At 40.4% G+C, this 17,658-nt stretch overlaps 1 protein-coding gene across 6 annotated transcripts in view; it reads right to left on the minus strand.

Moving 5' to 3' along the window:
* The window catches only part of CAPRIN2 (caprin family member 2), a 32,630-nt gene extending 15,375 nt beyond the window's left edge, over positions 1 to 17,255 (minus strand). For 2 of the 6 annotated variants that reach the window (XM_066549839.1, XM_066549838.1), the window contains exons 1-8: positions 16,495 to 17,252; positions 14,757 to 14,819; positions 11,603 to 11,689; positions 9,449 to 9,687; positions 7,998 to 8,080; positions 5,970 to 6,131; positions 5,421 to 5,464; positions 3,234 to 4,079 (exon numbers count right to left, since the gene is read on the minus strand). In XM_066549839.1, coding sequence (XP_066405936.1) covers positions 3,234 to 4,079; positions 5,421 to 5,464; positions 5,970 to 6,131; positions 7,998 to 8,080; positions 9,449 to 9,687; positions 11,603 to 11,689; positions 14,757 to 14,819; positions 16,495 to 16,743 — 1,773 coding nt within the window. In that variant the 5' untranslated portion in view covers positions 16,744 to 17,252. Of the gene's footprint in view, positions 1 to 3,233; positions 4,080 to 5,420; positions 5,465 to 5,969; positions 6,132 to 7,997; positions 8,081 to 9,448; positions 9,688 to 11,602; positions 11,690 to 14,756; positions 14,820 to 16,494 lie in introns of those variants that run through there. The other 4 variants (XM_066549841.1, XM_066549840.1, XM_066549842.1 and 1 more) reach the window with 4 other exon arrangements.
* Positions 17,256 to 17,658: the final 403 nt, after the last annotated feature.

Below are 17,658 nucleotides of genomic sequence, written 5' to 3' on the forward strand. Positions count from 1 at the left end.
TAGTCCATTAGCTATGTGAGTGAGACTTGTACATTAAACACAACAAAAAAAGTTTAAAAAGCCCCAAGGGCATGAAAGCAGAAAAGACTGGTCACTTTTACTTCCAAATATGATAAAATTCCTGTATGCTTGTACAATTTGTCAGAGCTTTTATCTCCTTCCCTAGCTCATACTCTATGCATTCTGTTGGTAGCACTCTTTACTACAAGAAGTACAAAAATGCAGGATTACATTTATGATATCAGGGCTTTAGGCTAGGACTGAAACACTGAGACTTTCCATTCCATAGAAATTATTTTCTAGTTCATATAGATATTAAAATACACCAGCCAGAAGAAGCTACCTCATATTGATTTGCTGGTTTGCTGGTACCTAGGAGTTCAAAACTACAATACTTAAGTGCAATATAAGATTACATAGAGAAAAGTATCAGAAAATTAAAGTACTTCAGTTTTTATGCTTTTTAATGAAATGATGCTTTGAAGAAGAGCAGGTACTTAACATTCTTAAGATGTTTTCTTTCTAGCCTACAACCAGATGCTGTTTCTGGTAGTCATTAAAAGCTAGCAGCAGACTCTGACCTATCAGTCTGGCTCAGATCACCTAACATTAACCTGAATGCTGCTTGAACCACTACAGTTGAACAGCACTGGTAAATTCAGAATTTCATTTGTCATAAGAAATGTTTCTGAAACCTAACTTCAACACTACTCATACATTCAGCAAAATGTATCTTGACTTGCATCCAGAGAACTGACTAACTGGAAGTAGAGGTGAAACATCTTGAAAATTTTTTTCCTAGGACCAGTTAAGCCATTGCAAATAAACCAACAGCCACTTTGGAATTTGGCTAGTCAGAATGCAAATTTACCAGGGACTCCCGTCAAAGCTGGATTTTTTAGAGACTGAAGGTCTACTTACATGCAACACTAACACACCACTTCAACCATCTCATTTACAAGTGAAACTTCATCCTATGGGACAGGACTTTAATTCCTCTTCAGATTTGTCAGTTATGGAGTACTAAATGAGGTGGAATGGTGATACCTAAGCTGTAGGTAGTGATTGCCATTTAGATACACCATTAAAATCACATTTCTACTCAGAGCAGCATTCACAGTGGGTGTGAATTGAATGACATGCTGGATGACAGCACAAGCCAAACTGTTTTGCTTTCCCATACCAGGCCACAAATTCAGCTCTAACCAAGCTTGCTGGTCCACAGGTTGCACAAACATTTAAACAGAACAACAGTTAAACAGGTTGCATATCAGCTCACCCTGCTGTCTTAGGCTCAGCTTCTTAGGTACTCCACTTTACAATATATTAAGTTAAAGAAGCATAGTTTAATATCTCAAGACAGTCTTTTTAAAGACCTCAGAGGTCTAACAGATTCAGCTCAGAGGGCAGCAGCAGTGGCACAGGTCTTTTATCTGCCTTGCCTACATCCCTGCACAAAAGCATTTATAGATTTTCTCAAACAGATCCAGCTACAGCACCACATTGCCTCTCTTTCACATAAGCAAGGGCAAAAGAAATTGTTATCTGAAAAGCTTAACATGATTTTAATTGTTCTTTGTATGCACTTGAAGTCAAAGACATCTCTTTTAAAAAAACTGGTTATGGAAACTAGTTAATGTTGATAGTACACTGTTTTCTACTCATTCAATATACTTTTAGGATTATTAGGATTTCTCAATAGCTATTAGGCAAAAATAAAGGCAGCTGATGTTTACCTATGGTCTCTGTAAATCCAAGTTTGAATACTTTAAAAAATGCTTTGTTTACTTAGTTCAGCAATAACCCTTCAATGACCTCACATTCCAGCAGTTAGTTTAGTTTTGTCAGTATATTGAAACCTGCACACTACGGGGGAGATTCTGAAGCAGTTTGCAAGTTTCTGCAGATGACTGGAGACCCTCCTCTTTACTCACTGCAGCAGCTGTCTCAACCACTTGAGCCATCCATCTATCTATCCATCCCATATAAAAATAAGAGGAAGCATCTTCTCTTTAGGAACCAACCATCTTGCATTTAAGGTAATCTGACACCAGAAATTCCAAAGGACTTTACAAGTGCTTGAGACTATTCCAGTACTTAGTTTCAGTTACAGGAATACTGTGCATAAGTGGGTGCACAACACCTATTTGTGCTCAGAGTTACTTAGTGAGGCAACCAGGTTTTCTACCTGTACCACCACCACCAGTGGACATAAGATTCTACTCAGCTTGAGAGTAAAGATGGCTCAAGCTGAAACACCTTAATCCCATGCTGTTACCCAGTGCTGCATCATTACATACTTTTTTAATCTCATATTCAACCTTCGGTTTGCGGTCCCGCCTCTAGACACAAGAACATCCATTTTTTCAGTTTTGCCGAGTTTACTGACAAGATACAAGCTTAATCATTTGCCATGAGTAACGTGGGATATACTGGCTCCTGCTTGCTTGCAGGAAGACAGTTGTGGTTACAACAGTGTGTACAGAGTTGTACAGTTCAATTCCCCATGTTTTCTTCCTGAAGTCTACCTTTAGAGTAACATTGCTCTTAGTGACCTAAGGCAGACATAGCAGAGCTCAGTTATCTCTTTTGACAGTGACCAGTGTTCCTGCTACCCAGGCACAGGTGAGAAAGAAGGTAATGTGACCAAAGGGTAGCAGCCTCTTCAGCTGTAAGCCATGCAATGGCTTTTCTTTTATACTTCTAACACTATGCTATTGTTAGACTCCCAGGACAGCAATATGGTTTATGCATTCATCTGGAAATACATATTTAAGCCCCTGTACAGTTGGTATTGCTTGATCTAGACATTAGATCTCTCTTGAATCAGCAGCTATTTTAATCAAAAGCCTAAAAATTACTGAAGTGTTATTCACATGCAGCCACAAAGTATTTGATCCCTGGATGAGTCATACCTGCTTTGTACTGCTAACAGAGGCCAGAGCCAATAGCTACAGATGAACCAAGTTAATTCTTCTGTCTTATGCATAAAGCAGTTATTCAAGGTTCAAGCACAGCAATACTGTGCTGATGTAAAAAGCAAAGTAGACCATCTTGCTATTCAAATATAAGCTTTAGCCTCCAGAATTATTTCCCCCAAGAAAGAATGAAACTGGAGTCTATAATATTGGCCTACAAAACACACCTCAGATACCCTCCGCTAATAGGTGGCTTTATTCCAATACACCAGTGTCAAAAGCTTATGACAGATAATACTACATATGCCAACTCACTTCTTTGGGTTCCATATCAAACTTCTTTGGGCCCATCTGTTCCTTTGGCCCCATACTGGCAGCTGCCCAGGCCTTCGGAGGGTTCTGTAACTGTGGAGATGACACTTGCTGCTGCCTGTCAGCTTTTTCCCAAGCCTCTCGAGTCTCCTGCTTCTTTTGTTCTGGCTCCTCCCTAACATGTGCAGCCCAAGCCTTCACAGGCTCCTGCTTCTTTTGCTCTGGCTCTTCCCTAACAGGCACTTCCCATGTTTTCATAGGGTCTGGCTTCTTTTGTTCTGGTTGCTCCCTAGTTTGGGTCACCCAAGGTTTTGGAGATTCCTGCTTTTCTTCTGGTTCTTCCTTAACTTTGGTTACCCAAGGTTTTGAGGACTCCTGCTTTTTCTGTTCCTGCTCTTCCCTAACTTTTGTTACCCATGGCTTAGGTGATTCCTGTTTCTTCTGGTCCTGCTCTTCCCTGACCTTTGCTACCCAAGGTTTGGGAGACTCCTGCTCCTCTTGGACACGTGCTACCCATGCCTTTGGAGCTTCTGGCTTCTTCTGTTGTTCCTCCTCCACACGGCTCTCCCAGGGCTTTGCGGACTCACGCTTCTGTTCCTCCTCTTTACCACGAGCTTCCCAAGGCTTTGGAGAATCTGGTCTCTTGAGTTCTTGCTGTCTAACACGAGCTTCCCAAGGCTTTAAGGTCTCTTGTTTCTGCTTCTGTTCCTGCTCTTTAACATCAACAAGCATCTCCCAGGACTTTGGAGGTTCTTGTTTTCTAGCACACTCAGCTTCCCAAGATCTGGGCTCTTCTGGCTTCTTCTTGACAGAGTATTCTGCTTCAGGCAAATAACGCCTGTTGAGAAACTATATAGACCAAAGAAACTTAATGGCTCCCAAGAACACATTTTGCTACTACAGTTCAGGTCAGTTAAATAAGGTCACCCAGCTACTGAAAACTGCTGACTCAAAGCAGAGCCTAGACAGTCTAAGCACTAGTCATAGAAACTGTGGCCATGGCTTTATCCTACAACACTGCAGACTAGCTTTGCTTGGCATGCCACAGAGAAACAGGGAACAGTGCTGAACAGCACAAGTAAAATCCAACTGAGTGAACCTACTGCCCTTATCCTCAATGCTACCTCATGTTCCTAGGCAGTAACAATATCAAGTTCAATTGTGATTTTTGTAAAAGTAGCTCTCCCTCTAAGCACTAAAAAGCTCTGGTACTATATTAGCAGACATTCTGCTAAGCATCCCAAAATATTAGACCCAGTAACCAAGTATAACCCTCATTCTTAGTGGAGTTTTGATACTAAAATGTCACCAGAGTCTCAGATTAAATACCACGGGACTTCAACTGCAGGCTGTGTTTAGTGTTAAGTCTGAGCATTAAATGATGATGCCCTAAGCTTTTCTAAGTTACCACTTGGTCATGAACAGGAAGTAAATACATGAAGTGAAGAATGTACAAGGCTCACTGGCTGAGACATTTTTTTCTGGCTAGATACCAGATAAGAGTCAGGTAACAGTGTTAGCAGTAAGTTACAAAAACTTGTTCTAGAGTACACCCTCTAGTGGGATACCTGGGAAACAGGGATTCAGCATTTTAAGAACCAGTAATTCCACTCAGAAAAAGACACCCTCCCCACCTTTTGAACCAGGCCTAATGATTTCTATGGTACTGACAGTCAAAGCATAAGTTCAGGAGTCTGAAGAGCTGCTGAAACCGGTCTACACACCCCCGTGCACACAAGCCTGTCTTGAGTTTCCTACCTTCCTGACAAATCAGTAAGACCAACATTCTCAAACCCACCAATATCAAGCCTACTGCAACAAGCTTAGCTTTTTAGCAGATGTCTATTTTCTCTATTCCATAGTACACAAAAGATCAATGTTCCCACTCTAAAGGCAGATGCTTTGTTTTAGTCAGGAAAGTGCCAGAGCAATAAAGTACTATACTGCTTCATGTAATCCTGCTCCATTCATCCCAGAATACAACACCAGATGCCATAAATTTGGGGTTAAAAACAAATGCAATCAAGTCTTTAATGCTTCCTACATCAAGCAACACTTACATTACTGTTCAGACACCCTTTTTAAGTTTAAAAAAAGGGCTGCAGAAGAGCATTTACAAATGTGTGTCTGAAGTCTGAAAAAAAAAATCACAATACTAAAAGGCAAGCAATTAACAGTAGAGTATCTTACCTCCTGTGGCTGTATTTCAGATTTCATAAGCTCCATAATGGAATCTAGAGAAAGGATGTTAATTTGTTTCAACTGATCAAATGCAAAAGGGCAGATCAAACAGTAGCAACTCTTTAAATATATTTAAATAGCAGTACCAATTTGCTTAACCAGATATTCTGAAAGCTCAGCTTGCCATTCAACATGCTATTTCTAGACAAGCTTTTATTTTCTAAGTTTTGCAGCTGCAGAAGTTTAGAGTGAAACAAGAAACATTTTATAGTATTCATAATTTTGTTATTCTAATATGTAACTTTCCCTACACACCAGACAGTCCCCACATCTTCAACTTGCTCAGACCGCAAAAGCACTCTATTACTATGATTTAAAGGGGTTTTTTTATGTTACTAGCTAAAATAGGGCTGCAAGCCCTGCAGGTTCCATTTCAGTTACTACATTGCAAGTAAACTACAGCACAGCATTAGAATTTGCATAGCTTGGTGCTAAATCAGTGCTCGGTTCAAGCTTTTCCCAACACCAATATAAAAATTGGACCCTGTAATATTTCACCTGATTCTTTGGCAGACTCTCCTTTTGACAGCTGTCTTGTTTTCTCAGGTTTTCTATTTACTTCTTCCAATTCTTTTACTGGCACAGTGGTGCGAGGAGTTGGAATACTTTCGAAGTAGCCAGAGTCTAGAAGCTTGGACAGCAGGTCCTTCATGTGTTTATCTAAAGAGTAAAAACCCATAAGGTTAAAACAGCAAAATCTGAAATTAAGGGGCATTCAGATTACAGATTAAGACTTGTTACTTGCTCCCATATGCAGTCATATGAACTGCAGTTACTCCAAGTTCACACATCTTACCAAGCTATAGCAAAATGTTTTAGTAAAGGAAATTATTTATTAGACTGCTTAATTTAATGCAGTTGAAAACATCTTTGCAATTCCAGGGCAAGGCTGCAGCCTGTGTTTAATGCCCACAAGGTAAACACAGAGCCACCTGGTCTCCCATATGCTTGGAAAGGGCTTTGTTTACCACGTATAAGCTAGCCAGCTTTGATATTAAAATCATGTGAGACTGCAACAGAGGTAAAGCTAAACAGTCACAATGGAACTACTCTACAAGACACTCTTGCTGATAACAGGACTGTGTCTCAGAAAGAAAAGTTAAGAACTGTAGAAACAAGCAGGGGAAATGCAAGGGAGTGATCCCAGAATGAACTTACTCCTCTGAAGGTGGAAAAGATTCAGAGCTGACATGGTTGAACAAAAGCTTAACTGTACTCAGAAGCACTGTCCAGTTTGCTCCTCTGTGCAAACAAGAGACAGCAGCTAAAAGTACAGAGTAAGACCTCAGAAGTAACAGTGGTTCTAGAAGTTGTTTCAGAGGAGCTGGAAACAAGACAGCCTTGAAAACAGGAAGAACTTTCAGTGAAAGATCACTCCTACCAGTGACAACCACACAAACAAGAATTCTAGCTAGAATTTACTATGGCTATAAAAAACTGTCTTCCAAGGAAATGGATGCTAATAAAACAACCTAACAGCTTTATCTGAAGTCTAGCTCCACACAAAGGGATGCAAGACAGACACTAAAGGGACAGAGATACTGATAAATAATCAATCCATGTCAACAGATACAAGGCTAAGGTTACCAGCCTGTAGCAATCCAAGCATGCAGTTTGTCCAGAACTGCATGTGAAGATTGAACACCTAGCTGCCAGTTCAGCTACCTGTATGTGGAAGTTGAACAGGTCACACTAATGCTCTGTTCTAACAGTTACTGACATTGCTGTCAGTAATAAATGGAAGATTGCTGCCACACAGCTGCTACAAGACTGGCATAAACACAACAAGCAAGGGCTGTTTGCAATAGAAAGATACTACAACTCAATTAAGGGCAGTTTCCTCACAAGCAAGTTGTAAATAAGAACACAATGTGTATGTTGGCTTACAACCAGGGATTTTGGAATTGTGCCACAAATGGAAGAAGATCTGCAGAGTCCTACTCTCAAAAAGTAAGGACACTTCCATTACATCAAAGAAAGACTGCAACTGTGCATGATGAGAAATCCCAACAAGTTCCATTAACAACTAGTGTGGCGTCCTGCACTGTAGGGATAGAACAGGTATGAGTCTAGAATTCCTACAAAGAAAGGAGACTCTTCAATGCTGTGGAACCTTCAGCCCAGGGCCAATGAAGCTTTGTAATATATCAGGGTACTCAACTAAGCATTTCGTGGCTGGGAACTGTTCCAAGCTTAACCCATTTGCACATAACTAAAAAAGCTTCCCACTGTTCTGAAAGGTATTCATGCATCAGGTTTTAAATTGCTACCATTAGTATTCCTCAAAAATACACTAGTACACTGATTGAAGAGTAAATCTTGACTGGAAAATGAAAGCACATGGCATTGATTGACCTGTACTTAACCGAACTGGGAACAGCCATTCATCCTTGGATAATCAAGATACACACATCACTTGAAAGTAGTTAGTTTGGTAACCTCCCATGTGTATTCACTGGCTTTAAGATGTTTAACAAGGACACAAATTTTAGATCTTTAAGTTATTTCTCCAAATGAGACACTCACATGTTGTCCCAACCACAGGTTTCTCACTTCCTTCTAGAAGGTCCCAGAAGTAGAGAGATGATTGCTCCATCTGGTCTTCAACACTGAAACAAATTACAGTTTTACCAGGTAGAACCATAGCCAAGATCAAGTGCTGCACTATCCTCATTTTACAACATTCACTAATGTCCAGCCTTCATATATGTCCTGCATACAAAGTGAATAGTAAGCCCTGAAATCACTGGAAGCAATTCAGCTGTCTCTGTTTGCACAGAGATTTAACCTAGCAAACCTAACTTCTTTTGTTGGCCAATATAGAGATCCTAAGCACTGTCCCACAAAACTACATGGCTGAATTTCATTACAAGCCAGGATTCCCAAGCAGGGCAACAACTGCTGTTTATGCTGTTTAATCAGCTGGTCACATTTACTGCATAAACTTGTACAGGTGCAACCAACAACAGCTGCCATTCTCACTAACTAGCAGCTCCTGGAAAACCTTCTATAGGTCCAAGATCCACCTCCTCCAGAGGATGGAATTTTTCAGTCCACTGCAATGAAACACAGTATCCCAAAGGAAAGGACTATGCTTCTTGTAGAAGTAATACCAAAAGAGTAAACTAGAAACAAAGTTACTTCATTGGGATGAGACACTCCTGTTGTGTAGCTTTTTGTAAGCAGCTGTTCTTTGGAAGTAGTTAACTAAAGAGCAAAGACTAGGCAAGTCTAGTGTATGACAAGTGACCAGAATTTTGAGGCACCTAAAGAATTAGTCCATAGTCAAACATGACTTATCCATAAAGTGTCTCAGCTTACCACTTAGAAACTACTTATTCCATATTCAAATACTATTCTTGCTGCACTACCCTACCAGACAGGCTGTCACACTAAGCATGAGCCATCACAGCACCAGAGCAGTGCCACATGAGCACTGATTCTGGCATTACCTCTGTAACACCATGCATGACATTTAGTGCAGAGGTATCAAAAACTTTAGGCAATTTTTTAAAACTACTTTGAAGCTAACAGCAAGAGCACCTCAGGAGCACCATCTTCCATTCCTTGGAATAAAGAAGCACACCTGAATCATCAATGTAAATGGAATACAGAAAGAGTTCTGATTTTACTGCACTTTTTTCACTTCATGAGCAGTGAGAACTCAGAGAAGCAGCACATCCCCAGCCTCCCTGCTAAGGATGGTACTGGACTGTGCCCCCTCAGTCCCACAGGGAGATGTAAAATGGCAAAGTCTGTCTGTAACCTGCACCTGGGGCTGTAATTACTGCAGCTTCCCTCTAAAGCTCTGAGTGAGGTAAATCTTCACATTCCTAATCTCAGACAAAAGCAAGTGTACTGAAGAGAATTTTAATTAATGTTCCAAAACATGGTATTTAAAGACACAGCAGTGTCTAACAGAGGACATTTACCACAACATATGAAGCACACTACTAGACAAAAACCCCTGAACTTACCTCAAGTTCTCATTTCTTTCTGGACATGTCAGTTTTGCAAATCTTATGAGGTAGTCTAGTTCTTTAGAAGGCAGGTATATTGCACCATTCACACCACCTTTGAAATCTTTCTGAACATGCTCTTGAGTGAAGTTCTGTAGCACATACTGGACTTGAAGTATTGTACGCAGCTTCTTCTTCTCTGCTTCCAGCTTCAATAGGCTCTCTCTCCTCTGAGCCTTCTTCTGTGCTTTCAGCAGCTATTTTAATGCCAAATTCAACAATTAAACACAATTTAGTGTCTAATCCTGTTTAGTAACAAGATTCTGGGACAAAACATTGAGTTCTAGTATTGATTATCCTACAATGAGGAAACTAACTATTCATTATGGTTAGATAAGAGAAGCTCCTAATTCTTTGGATATCCAGAATCTTTTCAGCTCCTCCATTGGAAGAGCTCTCCATTTATCTACTGTCTACACATCTAACTTTCAGTCAAACTGGACACTAGTAGCTTCACTTGTGATATGCTAGACCCTGATTATGCCTGATAGTTATTTTATTGTAACAGCTTTTAAAGAAATTGATGGAATTGATACCAATGCATCAATCCAGGCCTAGCTGATCTTTAACATTTACCACAGAGTTATAGAGGCAGAAGTTGTCTCCTAGTAAGTTGTCTCAAGTTTCTCAAGTAAGACAACTGCTCTTCACTTTTGAATACCCCAGCTTAAAGGATAAAGCAGAATCCTACAATTATTTCTGTTAGCAGAAGGCTAAAACATTCATTAAATAAGCAACAATATGGAATTACAGAACACATACAGAATATGCATTCAAGTCTCTCATCATGCACTAACAGAACTACCCAGCAGAAGCTATCCAAGTAACTGCAGAATTTAAAATGCCTCAATATGTGTCACAATCTATGAAAATTTTGTTCCCTACAACACACTGCAAAGGATGCAAGGAAGCTGTTGCCAGAATGGCCCCTAGTGTTCCAGTAATGGCTATTGACAGTAGAATCCATTTCAATAGAAGCAGAGCCAAGTTAAAAACAAGGTGGGTTAGCCTTTAAATACAGCATAAGTTCAAGAACAAACATGAACTGGTAGAATGCTGGATTACTTAAAACACCTGCACAAAGATACACTGGGTCATAAGGTACCAGTCCTTCAGCATTCTGTAGAAATTATGCCAGAGCAGTGACTAATCATGTTTAGCTTCCCTACCACTACCTTGGATCAAATCTTCTGTAAGTGTAGAATTTGCTTGAGCCAAGAGACCAGTTTCTCCAAAGATAAAACACTTGCTTGCATAAAAATAATGTATGGAGTGGCTTAAATCCTGCACAAAGACCTAAATAAAGCACTAATTCAGTGTCTTGCCACTAGTAGAGACAATTATGGCAGATTGAGTAGCAAACTCCACAAGCTTCAGTTAAATTTTACTGAGGGATGTACTTCTCATTCAAGTCAAAGTGATTTAAAACCAGTACTTTCCCTCACCAGAAGCAGTAAAAAATTCAGTTTGGAAGGGATCTTGGGGCATCATCTAGGCCAACCTCCAGAAAGGCTACAGGGAATCCAGACCAGATTGCTTGGAGCTTTGTGCAGTCAAGCATTGAAGAAATCCAAGGACAGATTTTACCACTTCCCTAGGCAGCCTGCTTCTAATGTTTAATCACCCACTGAGTGACCATTTCCTCCTACCTGGTTAGCATCTATTTCAAGTAATGATCATTGCTTCTCCTACCACGTCTCTCAGCAAAAATCCCAGCTCCACCCTTTCAGTATTTGCTGTCTGAAGGATAATTGTGCATCTCCTGGCAAGCCTTCACTTCACCAGGCCCAACAAGCCCAGATGTTCCAGGCTCTCCCCACAGGTCTCATTTTCCAGGCCCCAGCCATTCAGGGGCCCACCACTGGAGTCACTGAAGCTTCTTTAGACTTTGCCTACCAAGGGATCAGAAACAGACAACTGGTTAACAAGCACCAAATAATCAGTTCTCCTTAATCAACTGCTCCTCATATGCCTAAGCTTCACTGCTGCAGAGAAACCAGACAAGAACTGCCTAGCAAGGGGTGCACTGGAATAGAAATGTAGTCATTAAAGTAGTAGCACAAAGTTCTGCAGTTACCTCCTGTCAATATAGAGAAGAATAGTTATACTTACATCTTGGCTAAGCCCTGAAAAAGTCTTGTGAAGCTCCTTGGCAAATTCCAGGTTGTGCACTACTTCATCATATTTCTCTACTGCCTCCTACAAAGGAATAGATTAAAAATGTATTTTTCATGCCTAAGAGTACTGATTGCAACTCTATTGCCTTGTACTTATATTCTAATTGTGAAGAATTTAGTGCGTTCTTCTCTGAAACTGTGGCTTTTTAAAGATACTGTGTCTGGGGCTGGTACTTGAATTGCATATATCATTCACCTGTAACTGTCTGAGATGCAGTTCAAAGCCAGATCATACCACCAGACAGATATCCAACAAGTTTTCCTATATAGGTCTTGGCAATCAGAGGTAAACAGCTATTTAAAATCAGACTGGTCTAAAAACCTGGAAGGAATACAGGAGAAATTCAGCACAGATCTTCTACCCTCATGCTTAACTGAATACCTTTAGAGAAAATTTGTTCAAACTTTAGAAATATACACAGCAAGTCATACTTGCAGAAATAAGTCTTCCCAATTTAGTTTCCACAAAAGAAGCCATGTTCCTGTCTTTACTAATGACTTGAACCAATATTTTACTGGCTAGTCTTCAAAAATAATTGCAGTGGATTATTAATTGCATTTTGATATACCCCATTTTTAATGGGTTAATTAATTTCTCCAAGTTCCCTTGTCAGCTCTGAAGATAGCAAAATGCTGTAGTCCAGACATGCTGCCCATATCTTCACACCACAAGGCATGAAGTAACAAGTTTAATTCCAGTTATTCACAGGTGTTTTACATCCAGTTTGGTTTATGCTCCTGACATGGTATCACAGGTTTTTCTAGAACAGGCCCATCAGTCTAACATAAAGCTCGTTCACAGCAGTGTCAGTGTTTCATCAGTGCAGTGACAAAAGCTTAATCTACTGTCCCAATAAGATTTGGGACATCTGCAAATTCCATATGTGTTCCTAAGCAACTGGAAAAGAAGTAATATGTTCATTTGTTCAGTTTGATTGCTCAGTTCCTTTTATTCCCTTGTTGGTGACACACTAGACACCACCTGGACTAAATGCTACTCAACACAAAGTGCAAGCTCTCACCTGGTAGTTTAGGTTTGTCTTCACACAATTTACCAAGCAGCTTTGCAGTACTATTTAGCAATTCACTTAGCACTTGAGAGAATGACTTCTAAGAATCCAACGCCCACACATTTGAGGAAGACTCACAATTAACACCAACAATTTACTAGTCAGGTTACAGTTATTGTGCTTTTAACAACACAAATTGCAGAGTAAAACTCTGCACCTGAAAACATCGAAAACAGCTACCACTGCTTTCATGCCAGGCTATACCTCAGCCCACAGGAAAGCAATAGCTTTCTTCTGTCACACCTGTTATTAACATTCATTAACAGCACGTTGGAAGAACAGCACTGAAGAAAATCTGCTCAGCTTGCAAAAAGCCCAATAAGCTGCTGGAAGCTCCTCATTCCTGAAACAAATGTTTCCTAATGTAAGGCTAGCACACACATTAGGTCTGGCAGGCATGCACCATAAATAATTACAGCTTAATCCAAATTGCTTGCAAAACAAGTTCATCACCAGACATGCACTTCTTCCTCTGTGTGAGAAAATTAAAGCTATAGATGACATCAAGTTAAATTAAGAACACCACTGTATTACAAGGCAGTTGGTTTCTTTAGGTGTTAAGTTCTATTAAGCTCTACCCCAGCTTCAATTTGTACATACACCACAAATTTGCATCTGAAAGTTACAAATGCAGTATATTTCTATATCTTAACCACTGAAGCAGCAGACTTTACAAGATTATTAATTAAATATTGAGTGCATATGTGCTTCTACAATGGTCACCTTCACTACAAAGACTGAATTTAGTTCTTCATTTTAGTAGGCTAAGAAACTCCAGAAACTGAGATGAAGACACTAAAACGCAAAAAGTGAAGCCCAGCTAGGAATACTAAAAACCAGTAATCAAATTAATGCCATTTTCCAATACTGCCACCTAACAGCTTCTCACAGTCCAGGGCATATATACCAAAGCAGTCAATACATTCAAGACTATTCCAACTTACAGAACATTGTTCAACAGTCTCACTGTTCATGGCAGCAAACAGATTGTGAAGAACACCGATGGATCTAAACACAAAAGTTTCTTGCCCACCTGATTGAAGATTGAGTTGAGAGGAATTGAAAGGTCATCAACCTACTCCAAACCATCAGATTTAATTAATTTACTTTTGCACTTGATATGGCAAGAGACCACATCAGATTTTGTAGTTAAGTCCTAAGTGACAATTTACTCCAGCAGGTTTACTCTACTTCTAAGAAGGCACCATTTCCCCCCTCTTATCCCACTTATGTCTAACTCTTCTCCAAATGATTCACAGTAAGAAAATAGAATTTGTGTTCTCAGACTGCTGCACTGTGATAAAGTTAGCAATCAGTGACATTTTTCCAGCTGGTTCATTAGCAGGATCAGCACTATCACTGAAGTGTCAGTATCCCTCATCAGACAATTACTCCTTAGCATGTGTCCACTACATTTTAAAAATATGACTCCTGGATTAGTAGAGCAATAAACTCTTTGGATTATGTGACACTACTACTCAGCTCTGCTAAAGTTTTCAAGTTACAGAAACTTGGTTTCAGATCTAAAATCCATTCCAGACCAAGACAAAAAAGAGCCAGCACTGTCAGTTATAGTAACAGCTACTTGTAACCAACAGCACTGTGCAGACAACAGGCAATTTCAAGTGATAGCTGCTAATGAAGAAATCATGAGGATTAATTAGCCATCTCAGAATTCTTGAGGCTTAGGTTCTGACACTGCACTGCCATATAGATCAGCTGCACACAGTTACCTCATTAAGAAACAGAGGTGCAGGAGCACTGAAGCTGAAAGTCTACAGAGCAAAGATAAACAGGGATCTTCTATTCCTTCAGGGAACACCACAAAGGTTAAAACAGGCAACGGAGCTCATGGGCTCAACATTCAGCCTGATAACCAATAATTTGTTAATTTGGTTTTGTGAAAAATACCTTTAGGTACTGCTTCTATAAAAACACCCTTGTCTCCTTCAGCAACCTATCCTTCTAGATCAGAAGGCTTTGAGGCTTTCCACTCCTGCCTAAAAAGCAAGAGCTTACCAATTGGTCTTGATTGAGGGCTTCCCCCTTCTTCAGACGATCTTTGTAATCTTCGAGTTTGAGCTGCAGAAAATTCAAAGTAAACATTATACAGAAATCAATACAAAAAATTAAGCAAGGGGTATGAGTGAAATACTGTAACATAGAACAGAAAACCTCCTACTTCCTCTTGTTTCTGGAGAAAAGAACACTGAGTTTTGCTATGCCTTTGATTTGGCAATTTCAGCCTGCAGGACCGTCTACTTCCTTTCCCTATCACTGATCTTTCAGTTCTTACTTGCTACTTTTGTACTTTTGTTTCATTTAGGAACTATTAATGCATTGATCCAAGATCTTTAAATGGCTTCAAATACATCCAGTGTCCTTGTTTAAGGTAGGCTTGTTTAGCTTTCACAAGTCAATGCTAGAATTTAGTTATATCATCCTTGAATAATCCTTGTTACATCTTTCAAAAATTTATAGCCCTGCTCCCTAAGAAAGTGGACAAGTGTATTCAGGGAGGAAATAAGATTTATTCCAAATATACTAAAGCAATCTTTAAATGCTGATGCAAATAATACAAAACCAAACCATTTGGTATTGCAAAACTTTTTTAGGGAAAAGAAAGGTGACTTCACTGCCATGAAATCAAATACTATTCCATTTGTGTATCTAGAGCTTCACTGACACAGTACCTATAGGAGTGTAAGACTAGGAATACTTCCTACTCATTTTAGTAAATCACAGTTTTATTTGCTGATAAGGCCATATTGTCATTCATGTGAAAATCAAAGGTACCAGAGAAATTCACAACAAGAAGCTTCCTTGGACAGAATTAGAATACAACACAAAGTTGTTTAATCATACAAAGGAAACGTGCTTGTCTGATGCTATTCAAAATTACAGCATGATGCATGACATGCGACAGCAGTAATACTGCATCTCCTGCAGGAGGATCAAGTCCTCTAAGCACATGGCCAGATGTCTGATCTACTCTCTCTCCTTGCCCTAAGACATAACTAAAAGCTTTTCAGGCATTTAGAGCAGCACAGCATATTCACACAATTGCTTTACTTGTAATCCTGATCCAGCACTGAAAGCAACAGCACCTTCACATCTTTTATCCTACAGAAAATAGCATTCTCTCAACTCAAAGCCAAGCACACAGTCACCTGCCAATCAGCTGAAAAGCCTTAGAATGCAGAAGTCTGATTAGCCACAGCTACAATGTTTTAGGGGTATAATTATCTCAGTTATTATTCTTACTAACACTGTTCTGTTCCCCCAGCCTCAGGAAAGCAGAGGTTAAAATGAGAGATCAAGTTTTGGAGGATTTCTGTATAAGTTTTCCAGTCAGTAACATTTGCCTGTATTTAAAATATGTAAGTCAAATATTTATGCAAAATAAAGGGCAGTACGTATTTAATATAATCTGACATTTCCACTGTCAGAGGAAACACTTGTTCTAACTTACAATTTTACAAACAATTTACATCTAAATTAATATCAGATGCATATAATTGATGAAAGATTTCTGCAAGACTATAATCACGTTTAAATCAGATGCAAGTTTGATCTGAACTGATTTGGTCAAGAGAAGCATCTTCAGTTTCAATCAATATATATTAGCTCTCGATATACACATAACCTTATTCCAGCCGTTAGAAAGAAGGAAAATAACACGAAATATTATTTTAAAGGCAATGAGCTTTACAACCGGCAGCTTAAATAGGCGGCACGGGCAAGAAAACCGAGTTACCTTCTTTTTCTCGATGTTCCTGATCTTGTGTTTGAGGCAGATGAGCCCGTTGTCGATGTAGATCTCGTAGGCCTGGGAAGGAGAGGCCGCCGTGCTCAGCGCGGACTGCAGGGGGCTGGCGGGAGCCGGGCTCTCCCCAGCCGGGGTCACCTGCTGCTTGGCCGCCTTCATCCTCTTCTCCTCCCCTTCCTCCGACCGGCCTGAAGGTGATGATGGACGATGGAAAGGGGCTTGGGAAAGCCGCACCATTGAAATGGATGGAGCTGCAAATAAACTCTTTCATTTAGCTCTCTCACACCCTGCTCCCCCCTTTTCAAGTCATGCCTTTTCTTGTCACAGAACATTTAGCCACAAAATTGAGTGTCGAGAAGGACCGACCACAATTTTTCCACGCTTCTCCCTCCCTTTCAAAATATCTGTAGCAAGAATTTCAAAACAAGGCAAACTTCGTATTGTTCACAGCCTCCCCACCCATGCAGACACCAAAAATCCTTTACATAGGCAGAATTAGACAGCACAGGGGATGATTCCAGAAACTCAATATAGTGACCATATAAAACTAGGCAGGTTTCCTGCACACATCACCCACAGGGGAAAAACTGCAAGCAAGCAATTGCAAATCACACCGCCAGCCTGGCATCCGGGCTGCAGCCTGAATGAAAATTTAGAAGGGCCATGCCTGAAGACATAGCCCCTCTTCTTCTCAACCCCCTTAAATCGGTTTACCCTTTCATGACCTCCACAGCAACCCAACCGAGAACTTAAAGTCAATTCGATTAAAAAAAAAACCAAAACCACACAGACAAAAAAAAAAAAAAAAAAAAAGAAAAAGAAAAACGCTGGATAAAGCAAACTAAGCCAGCTTAGTTACAAGAGCATCGTTCTTCCTGAGGAACTGGTCCCTGCCTACACCCATCCAAAAAACGTGCCTGTGCCACGGCAAGACACCGGCTTCCATTGGAGGGGCCGTAACCTTGAGCGGAGTTTCTGCCAAGACACGCTCGGCCACCCTCATCTTCAACTACTTACGGACACCTGCTCCTGGAAAGCAATGACACCACAATTCTGCCTGCCCGCCGCCGGGGAGGCCGCACCACATCACCCCAGCGGGCAGCCAGGGCAGAACCCGCCTTTCCCCGGGACAGCCACCGCCGCCGGGGGAGC

Source organism: Molothrus aeneus, chromosome 5 (genome assembly GCF_037042795.1).
Source record: "Molothrus aeneus isolate 106 chromosome 5, BPBGC_Maene_1.0, whole genome shotgun sequence".
Taxonomy (NCBI): Eukaryota; Metazoa; Chordata; class Aves; order Passeriformes; family Icteridae; genus Molothrus; species Molothrus aeneus.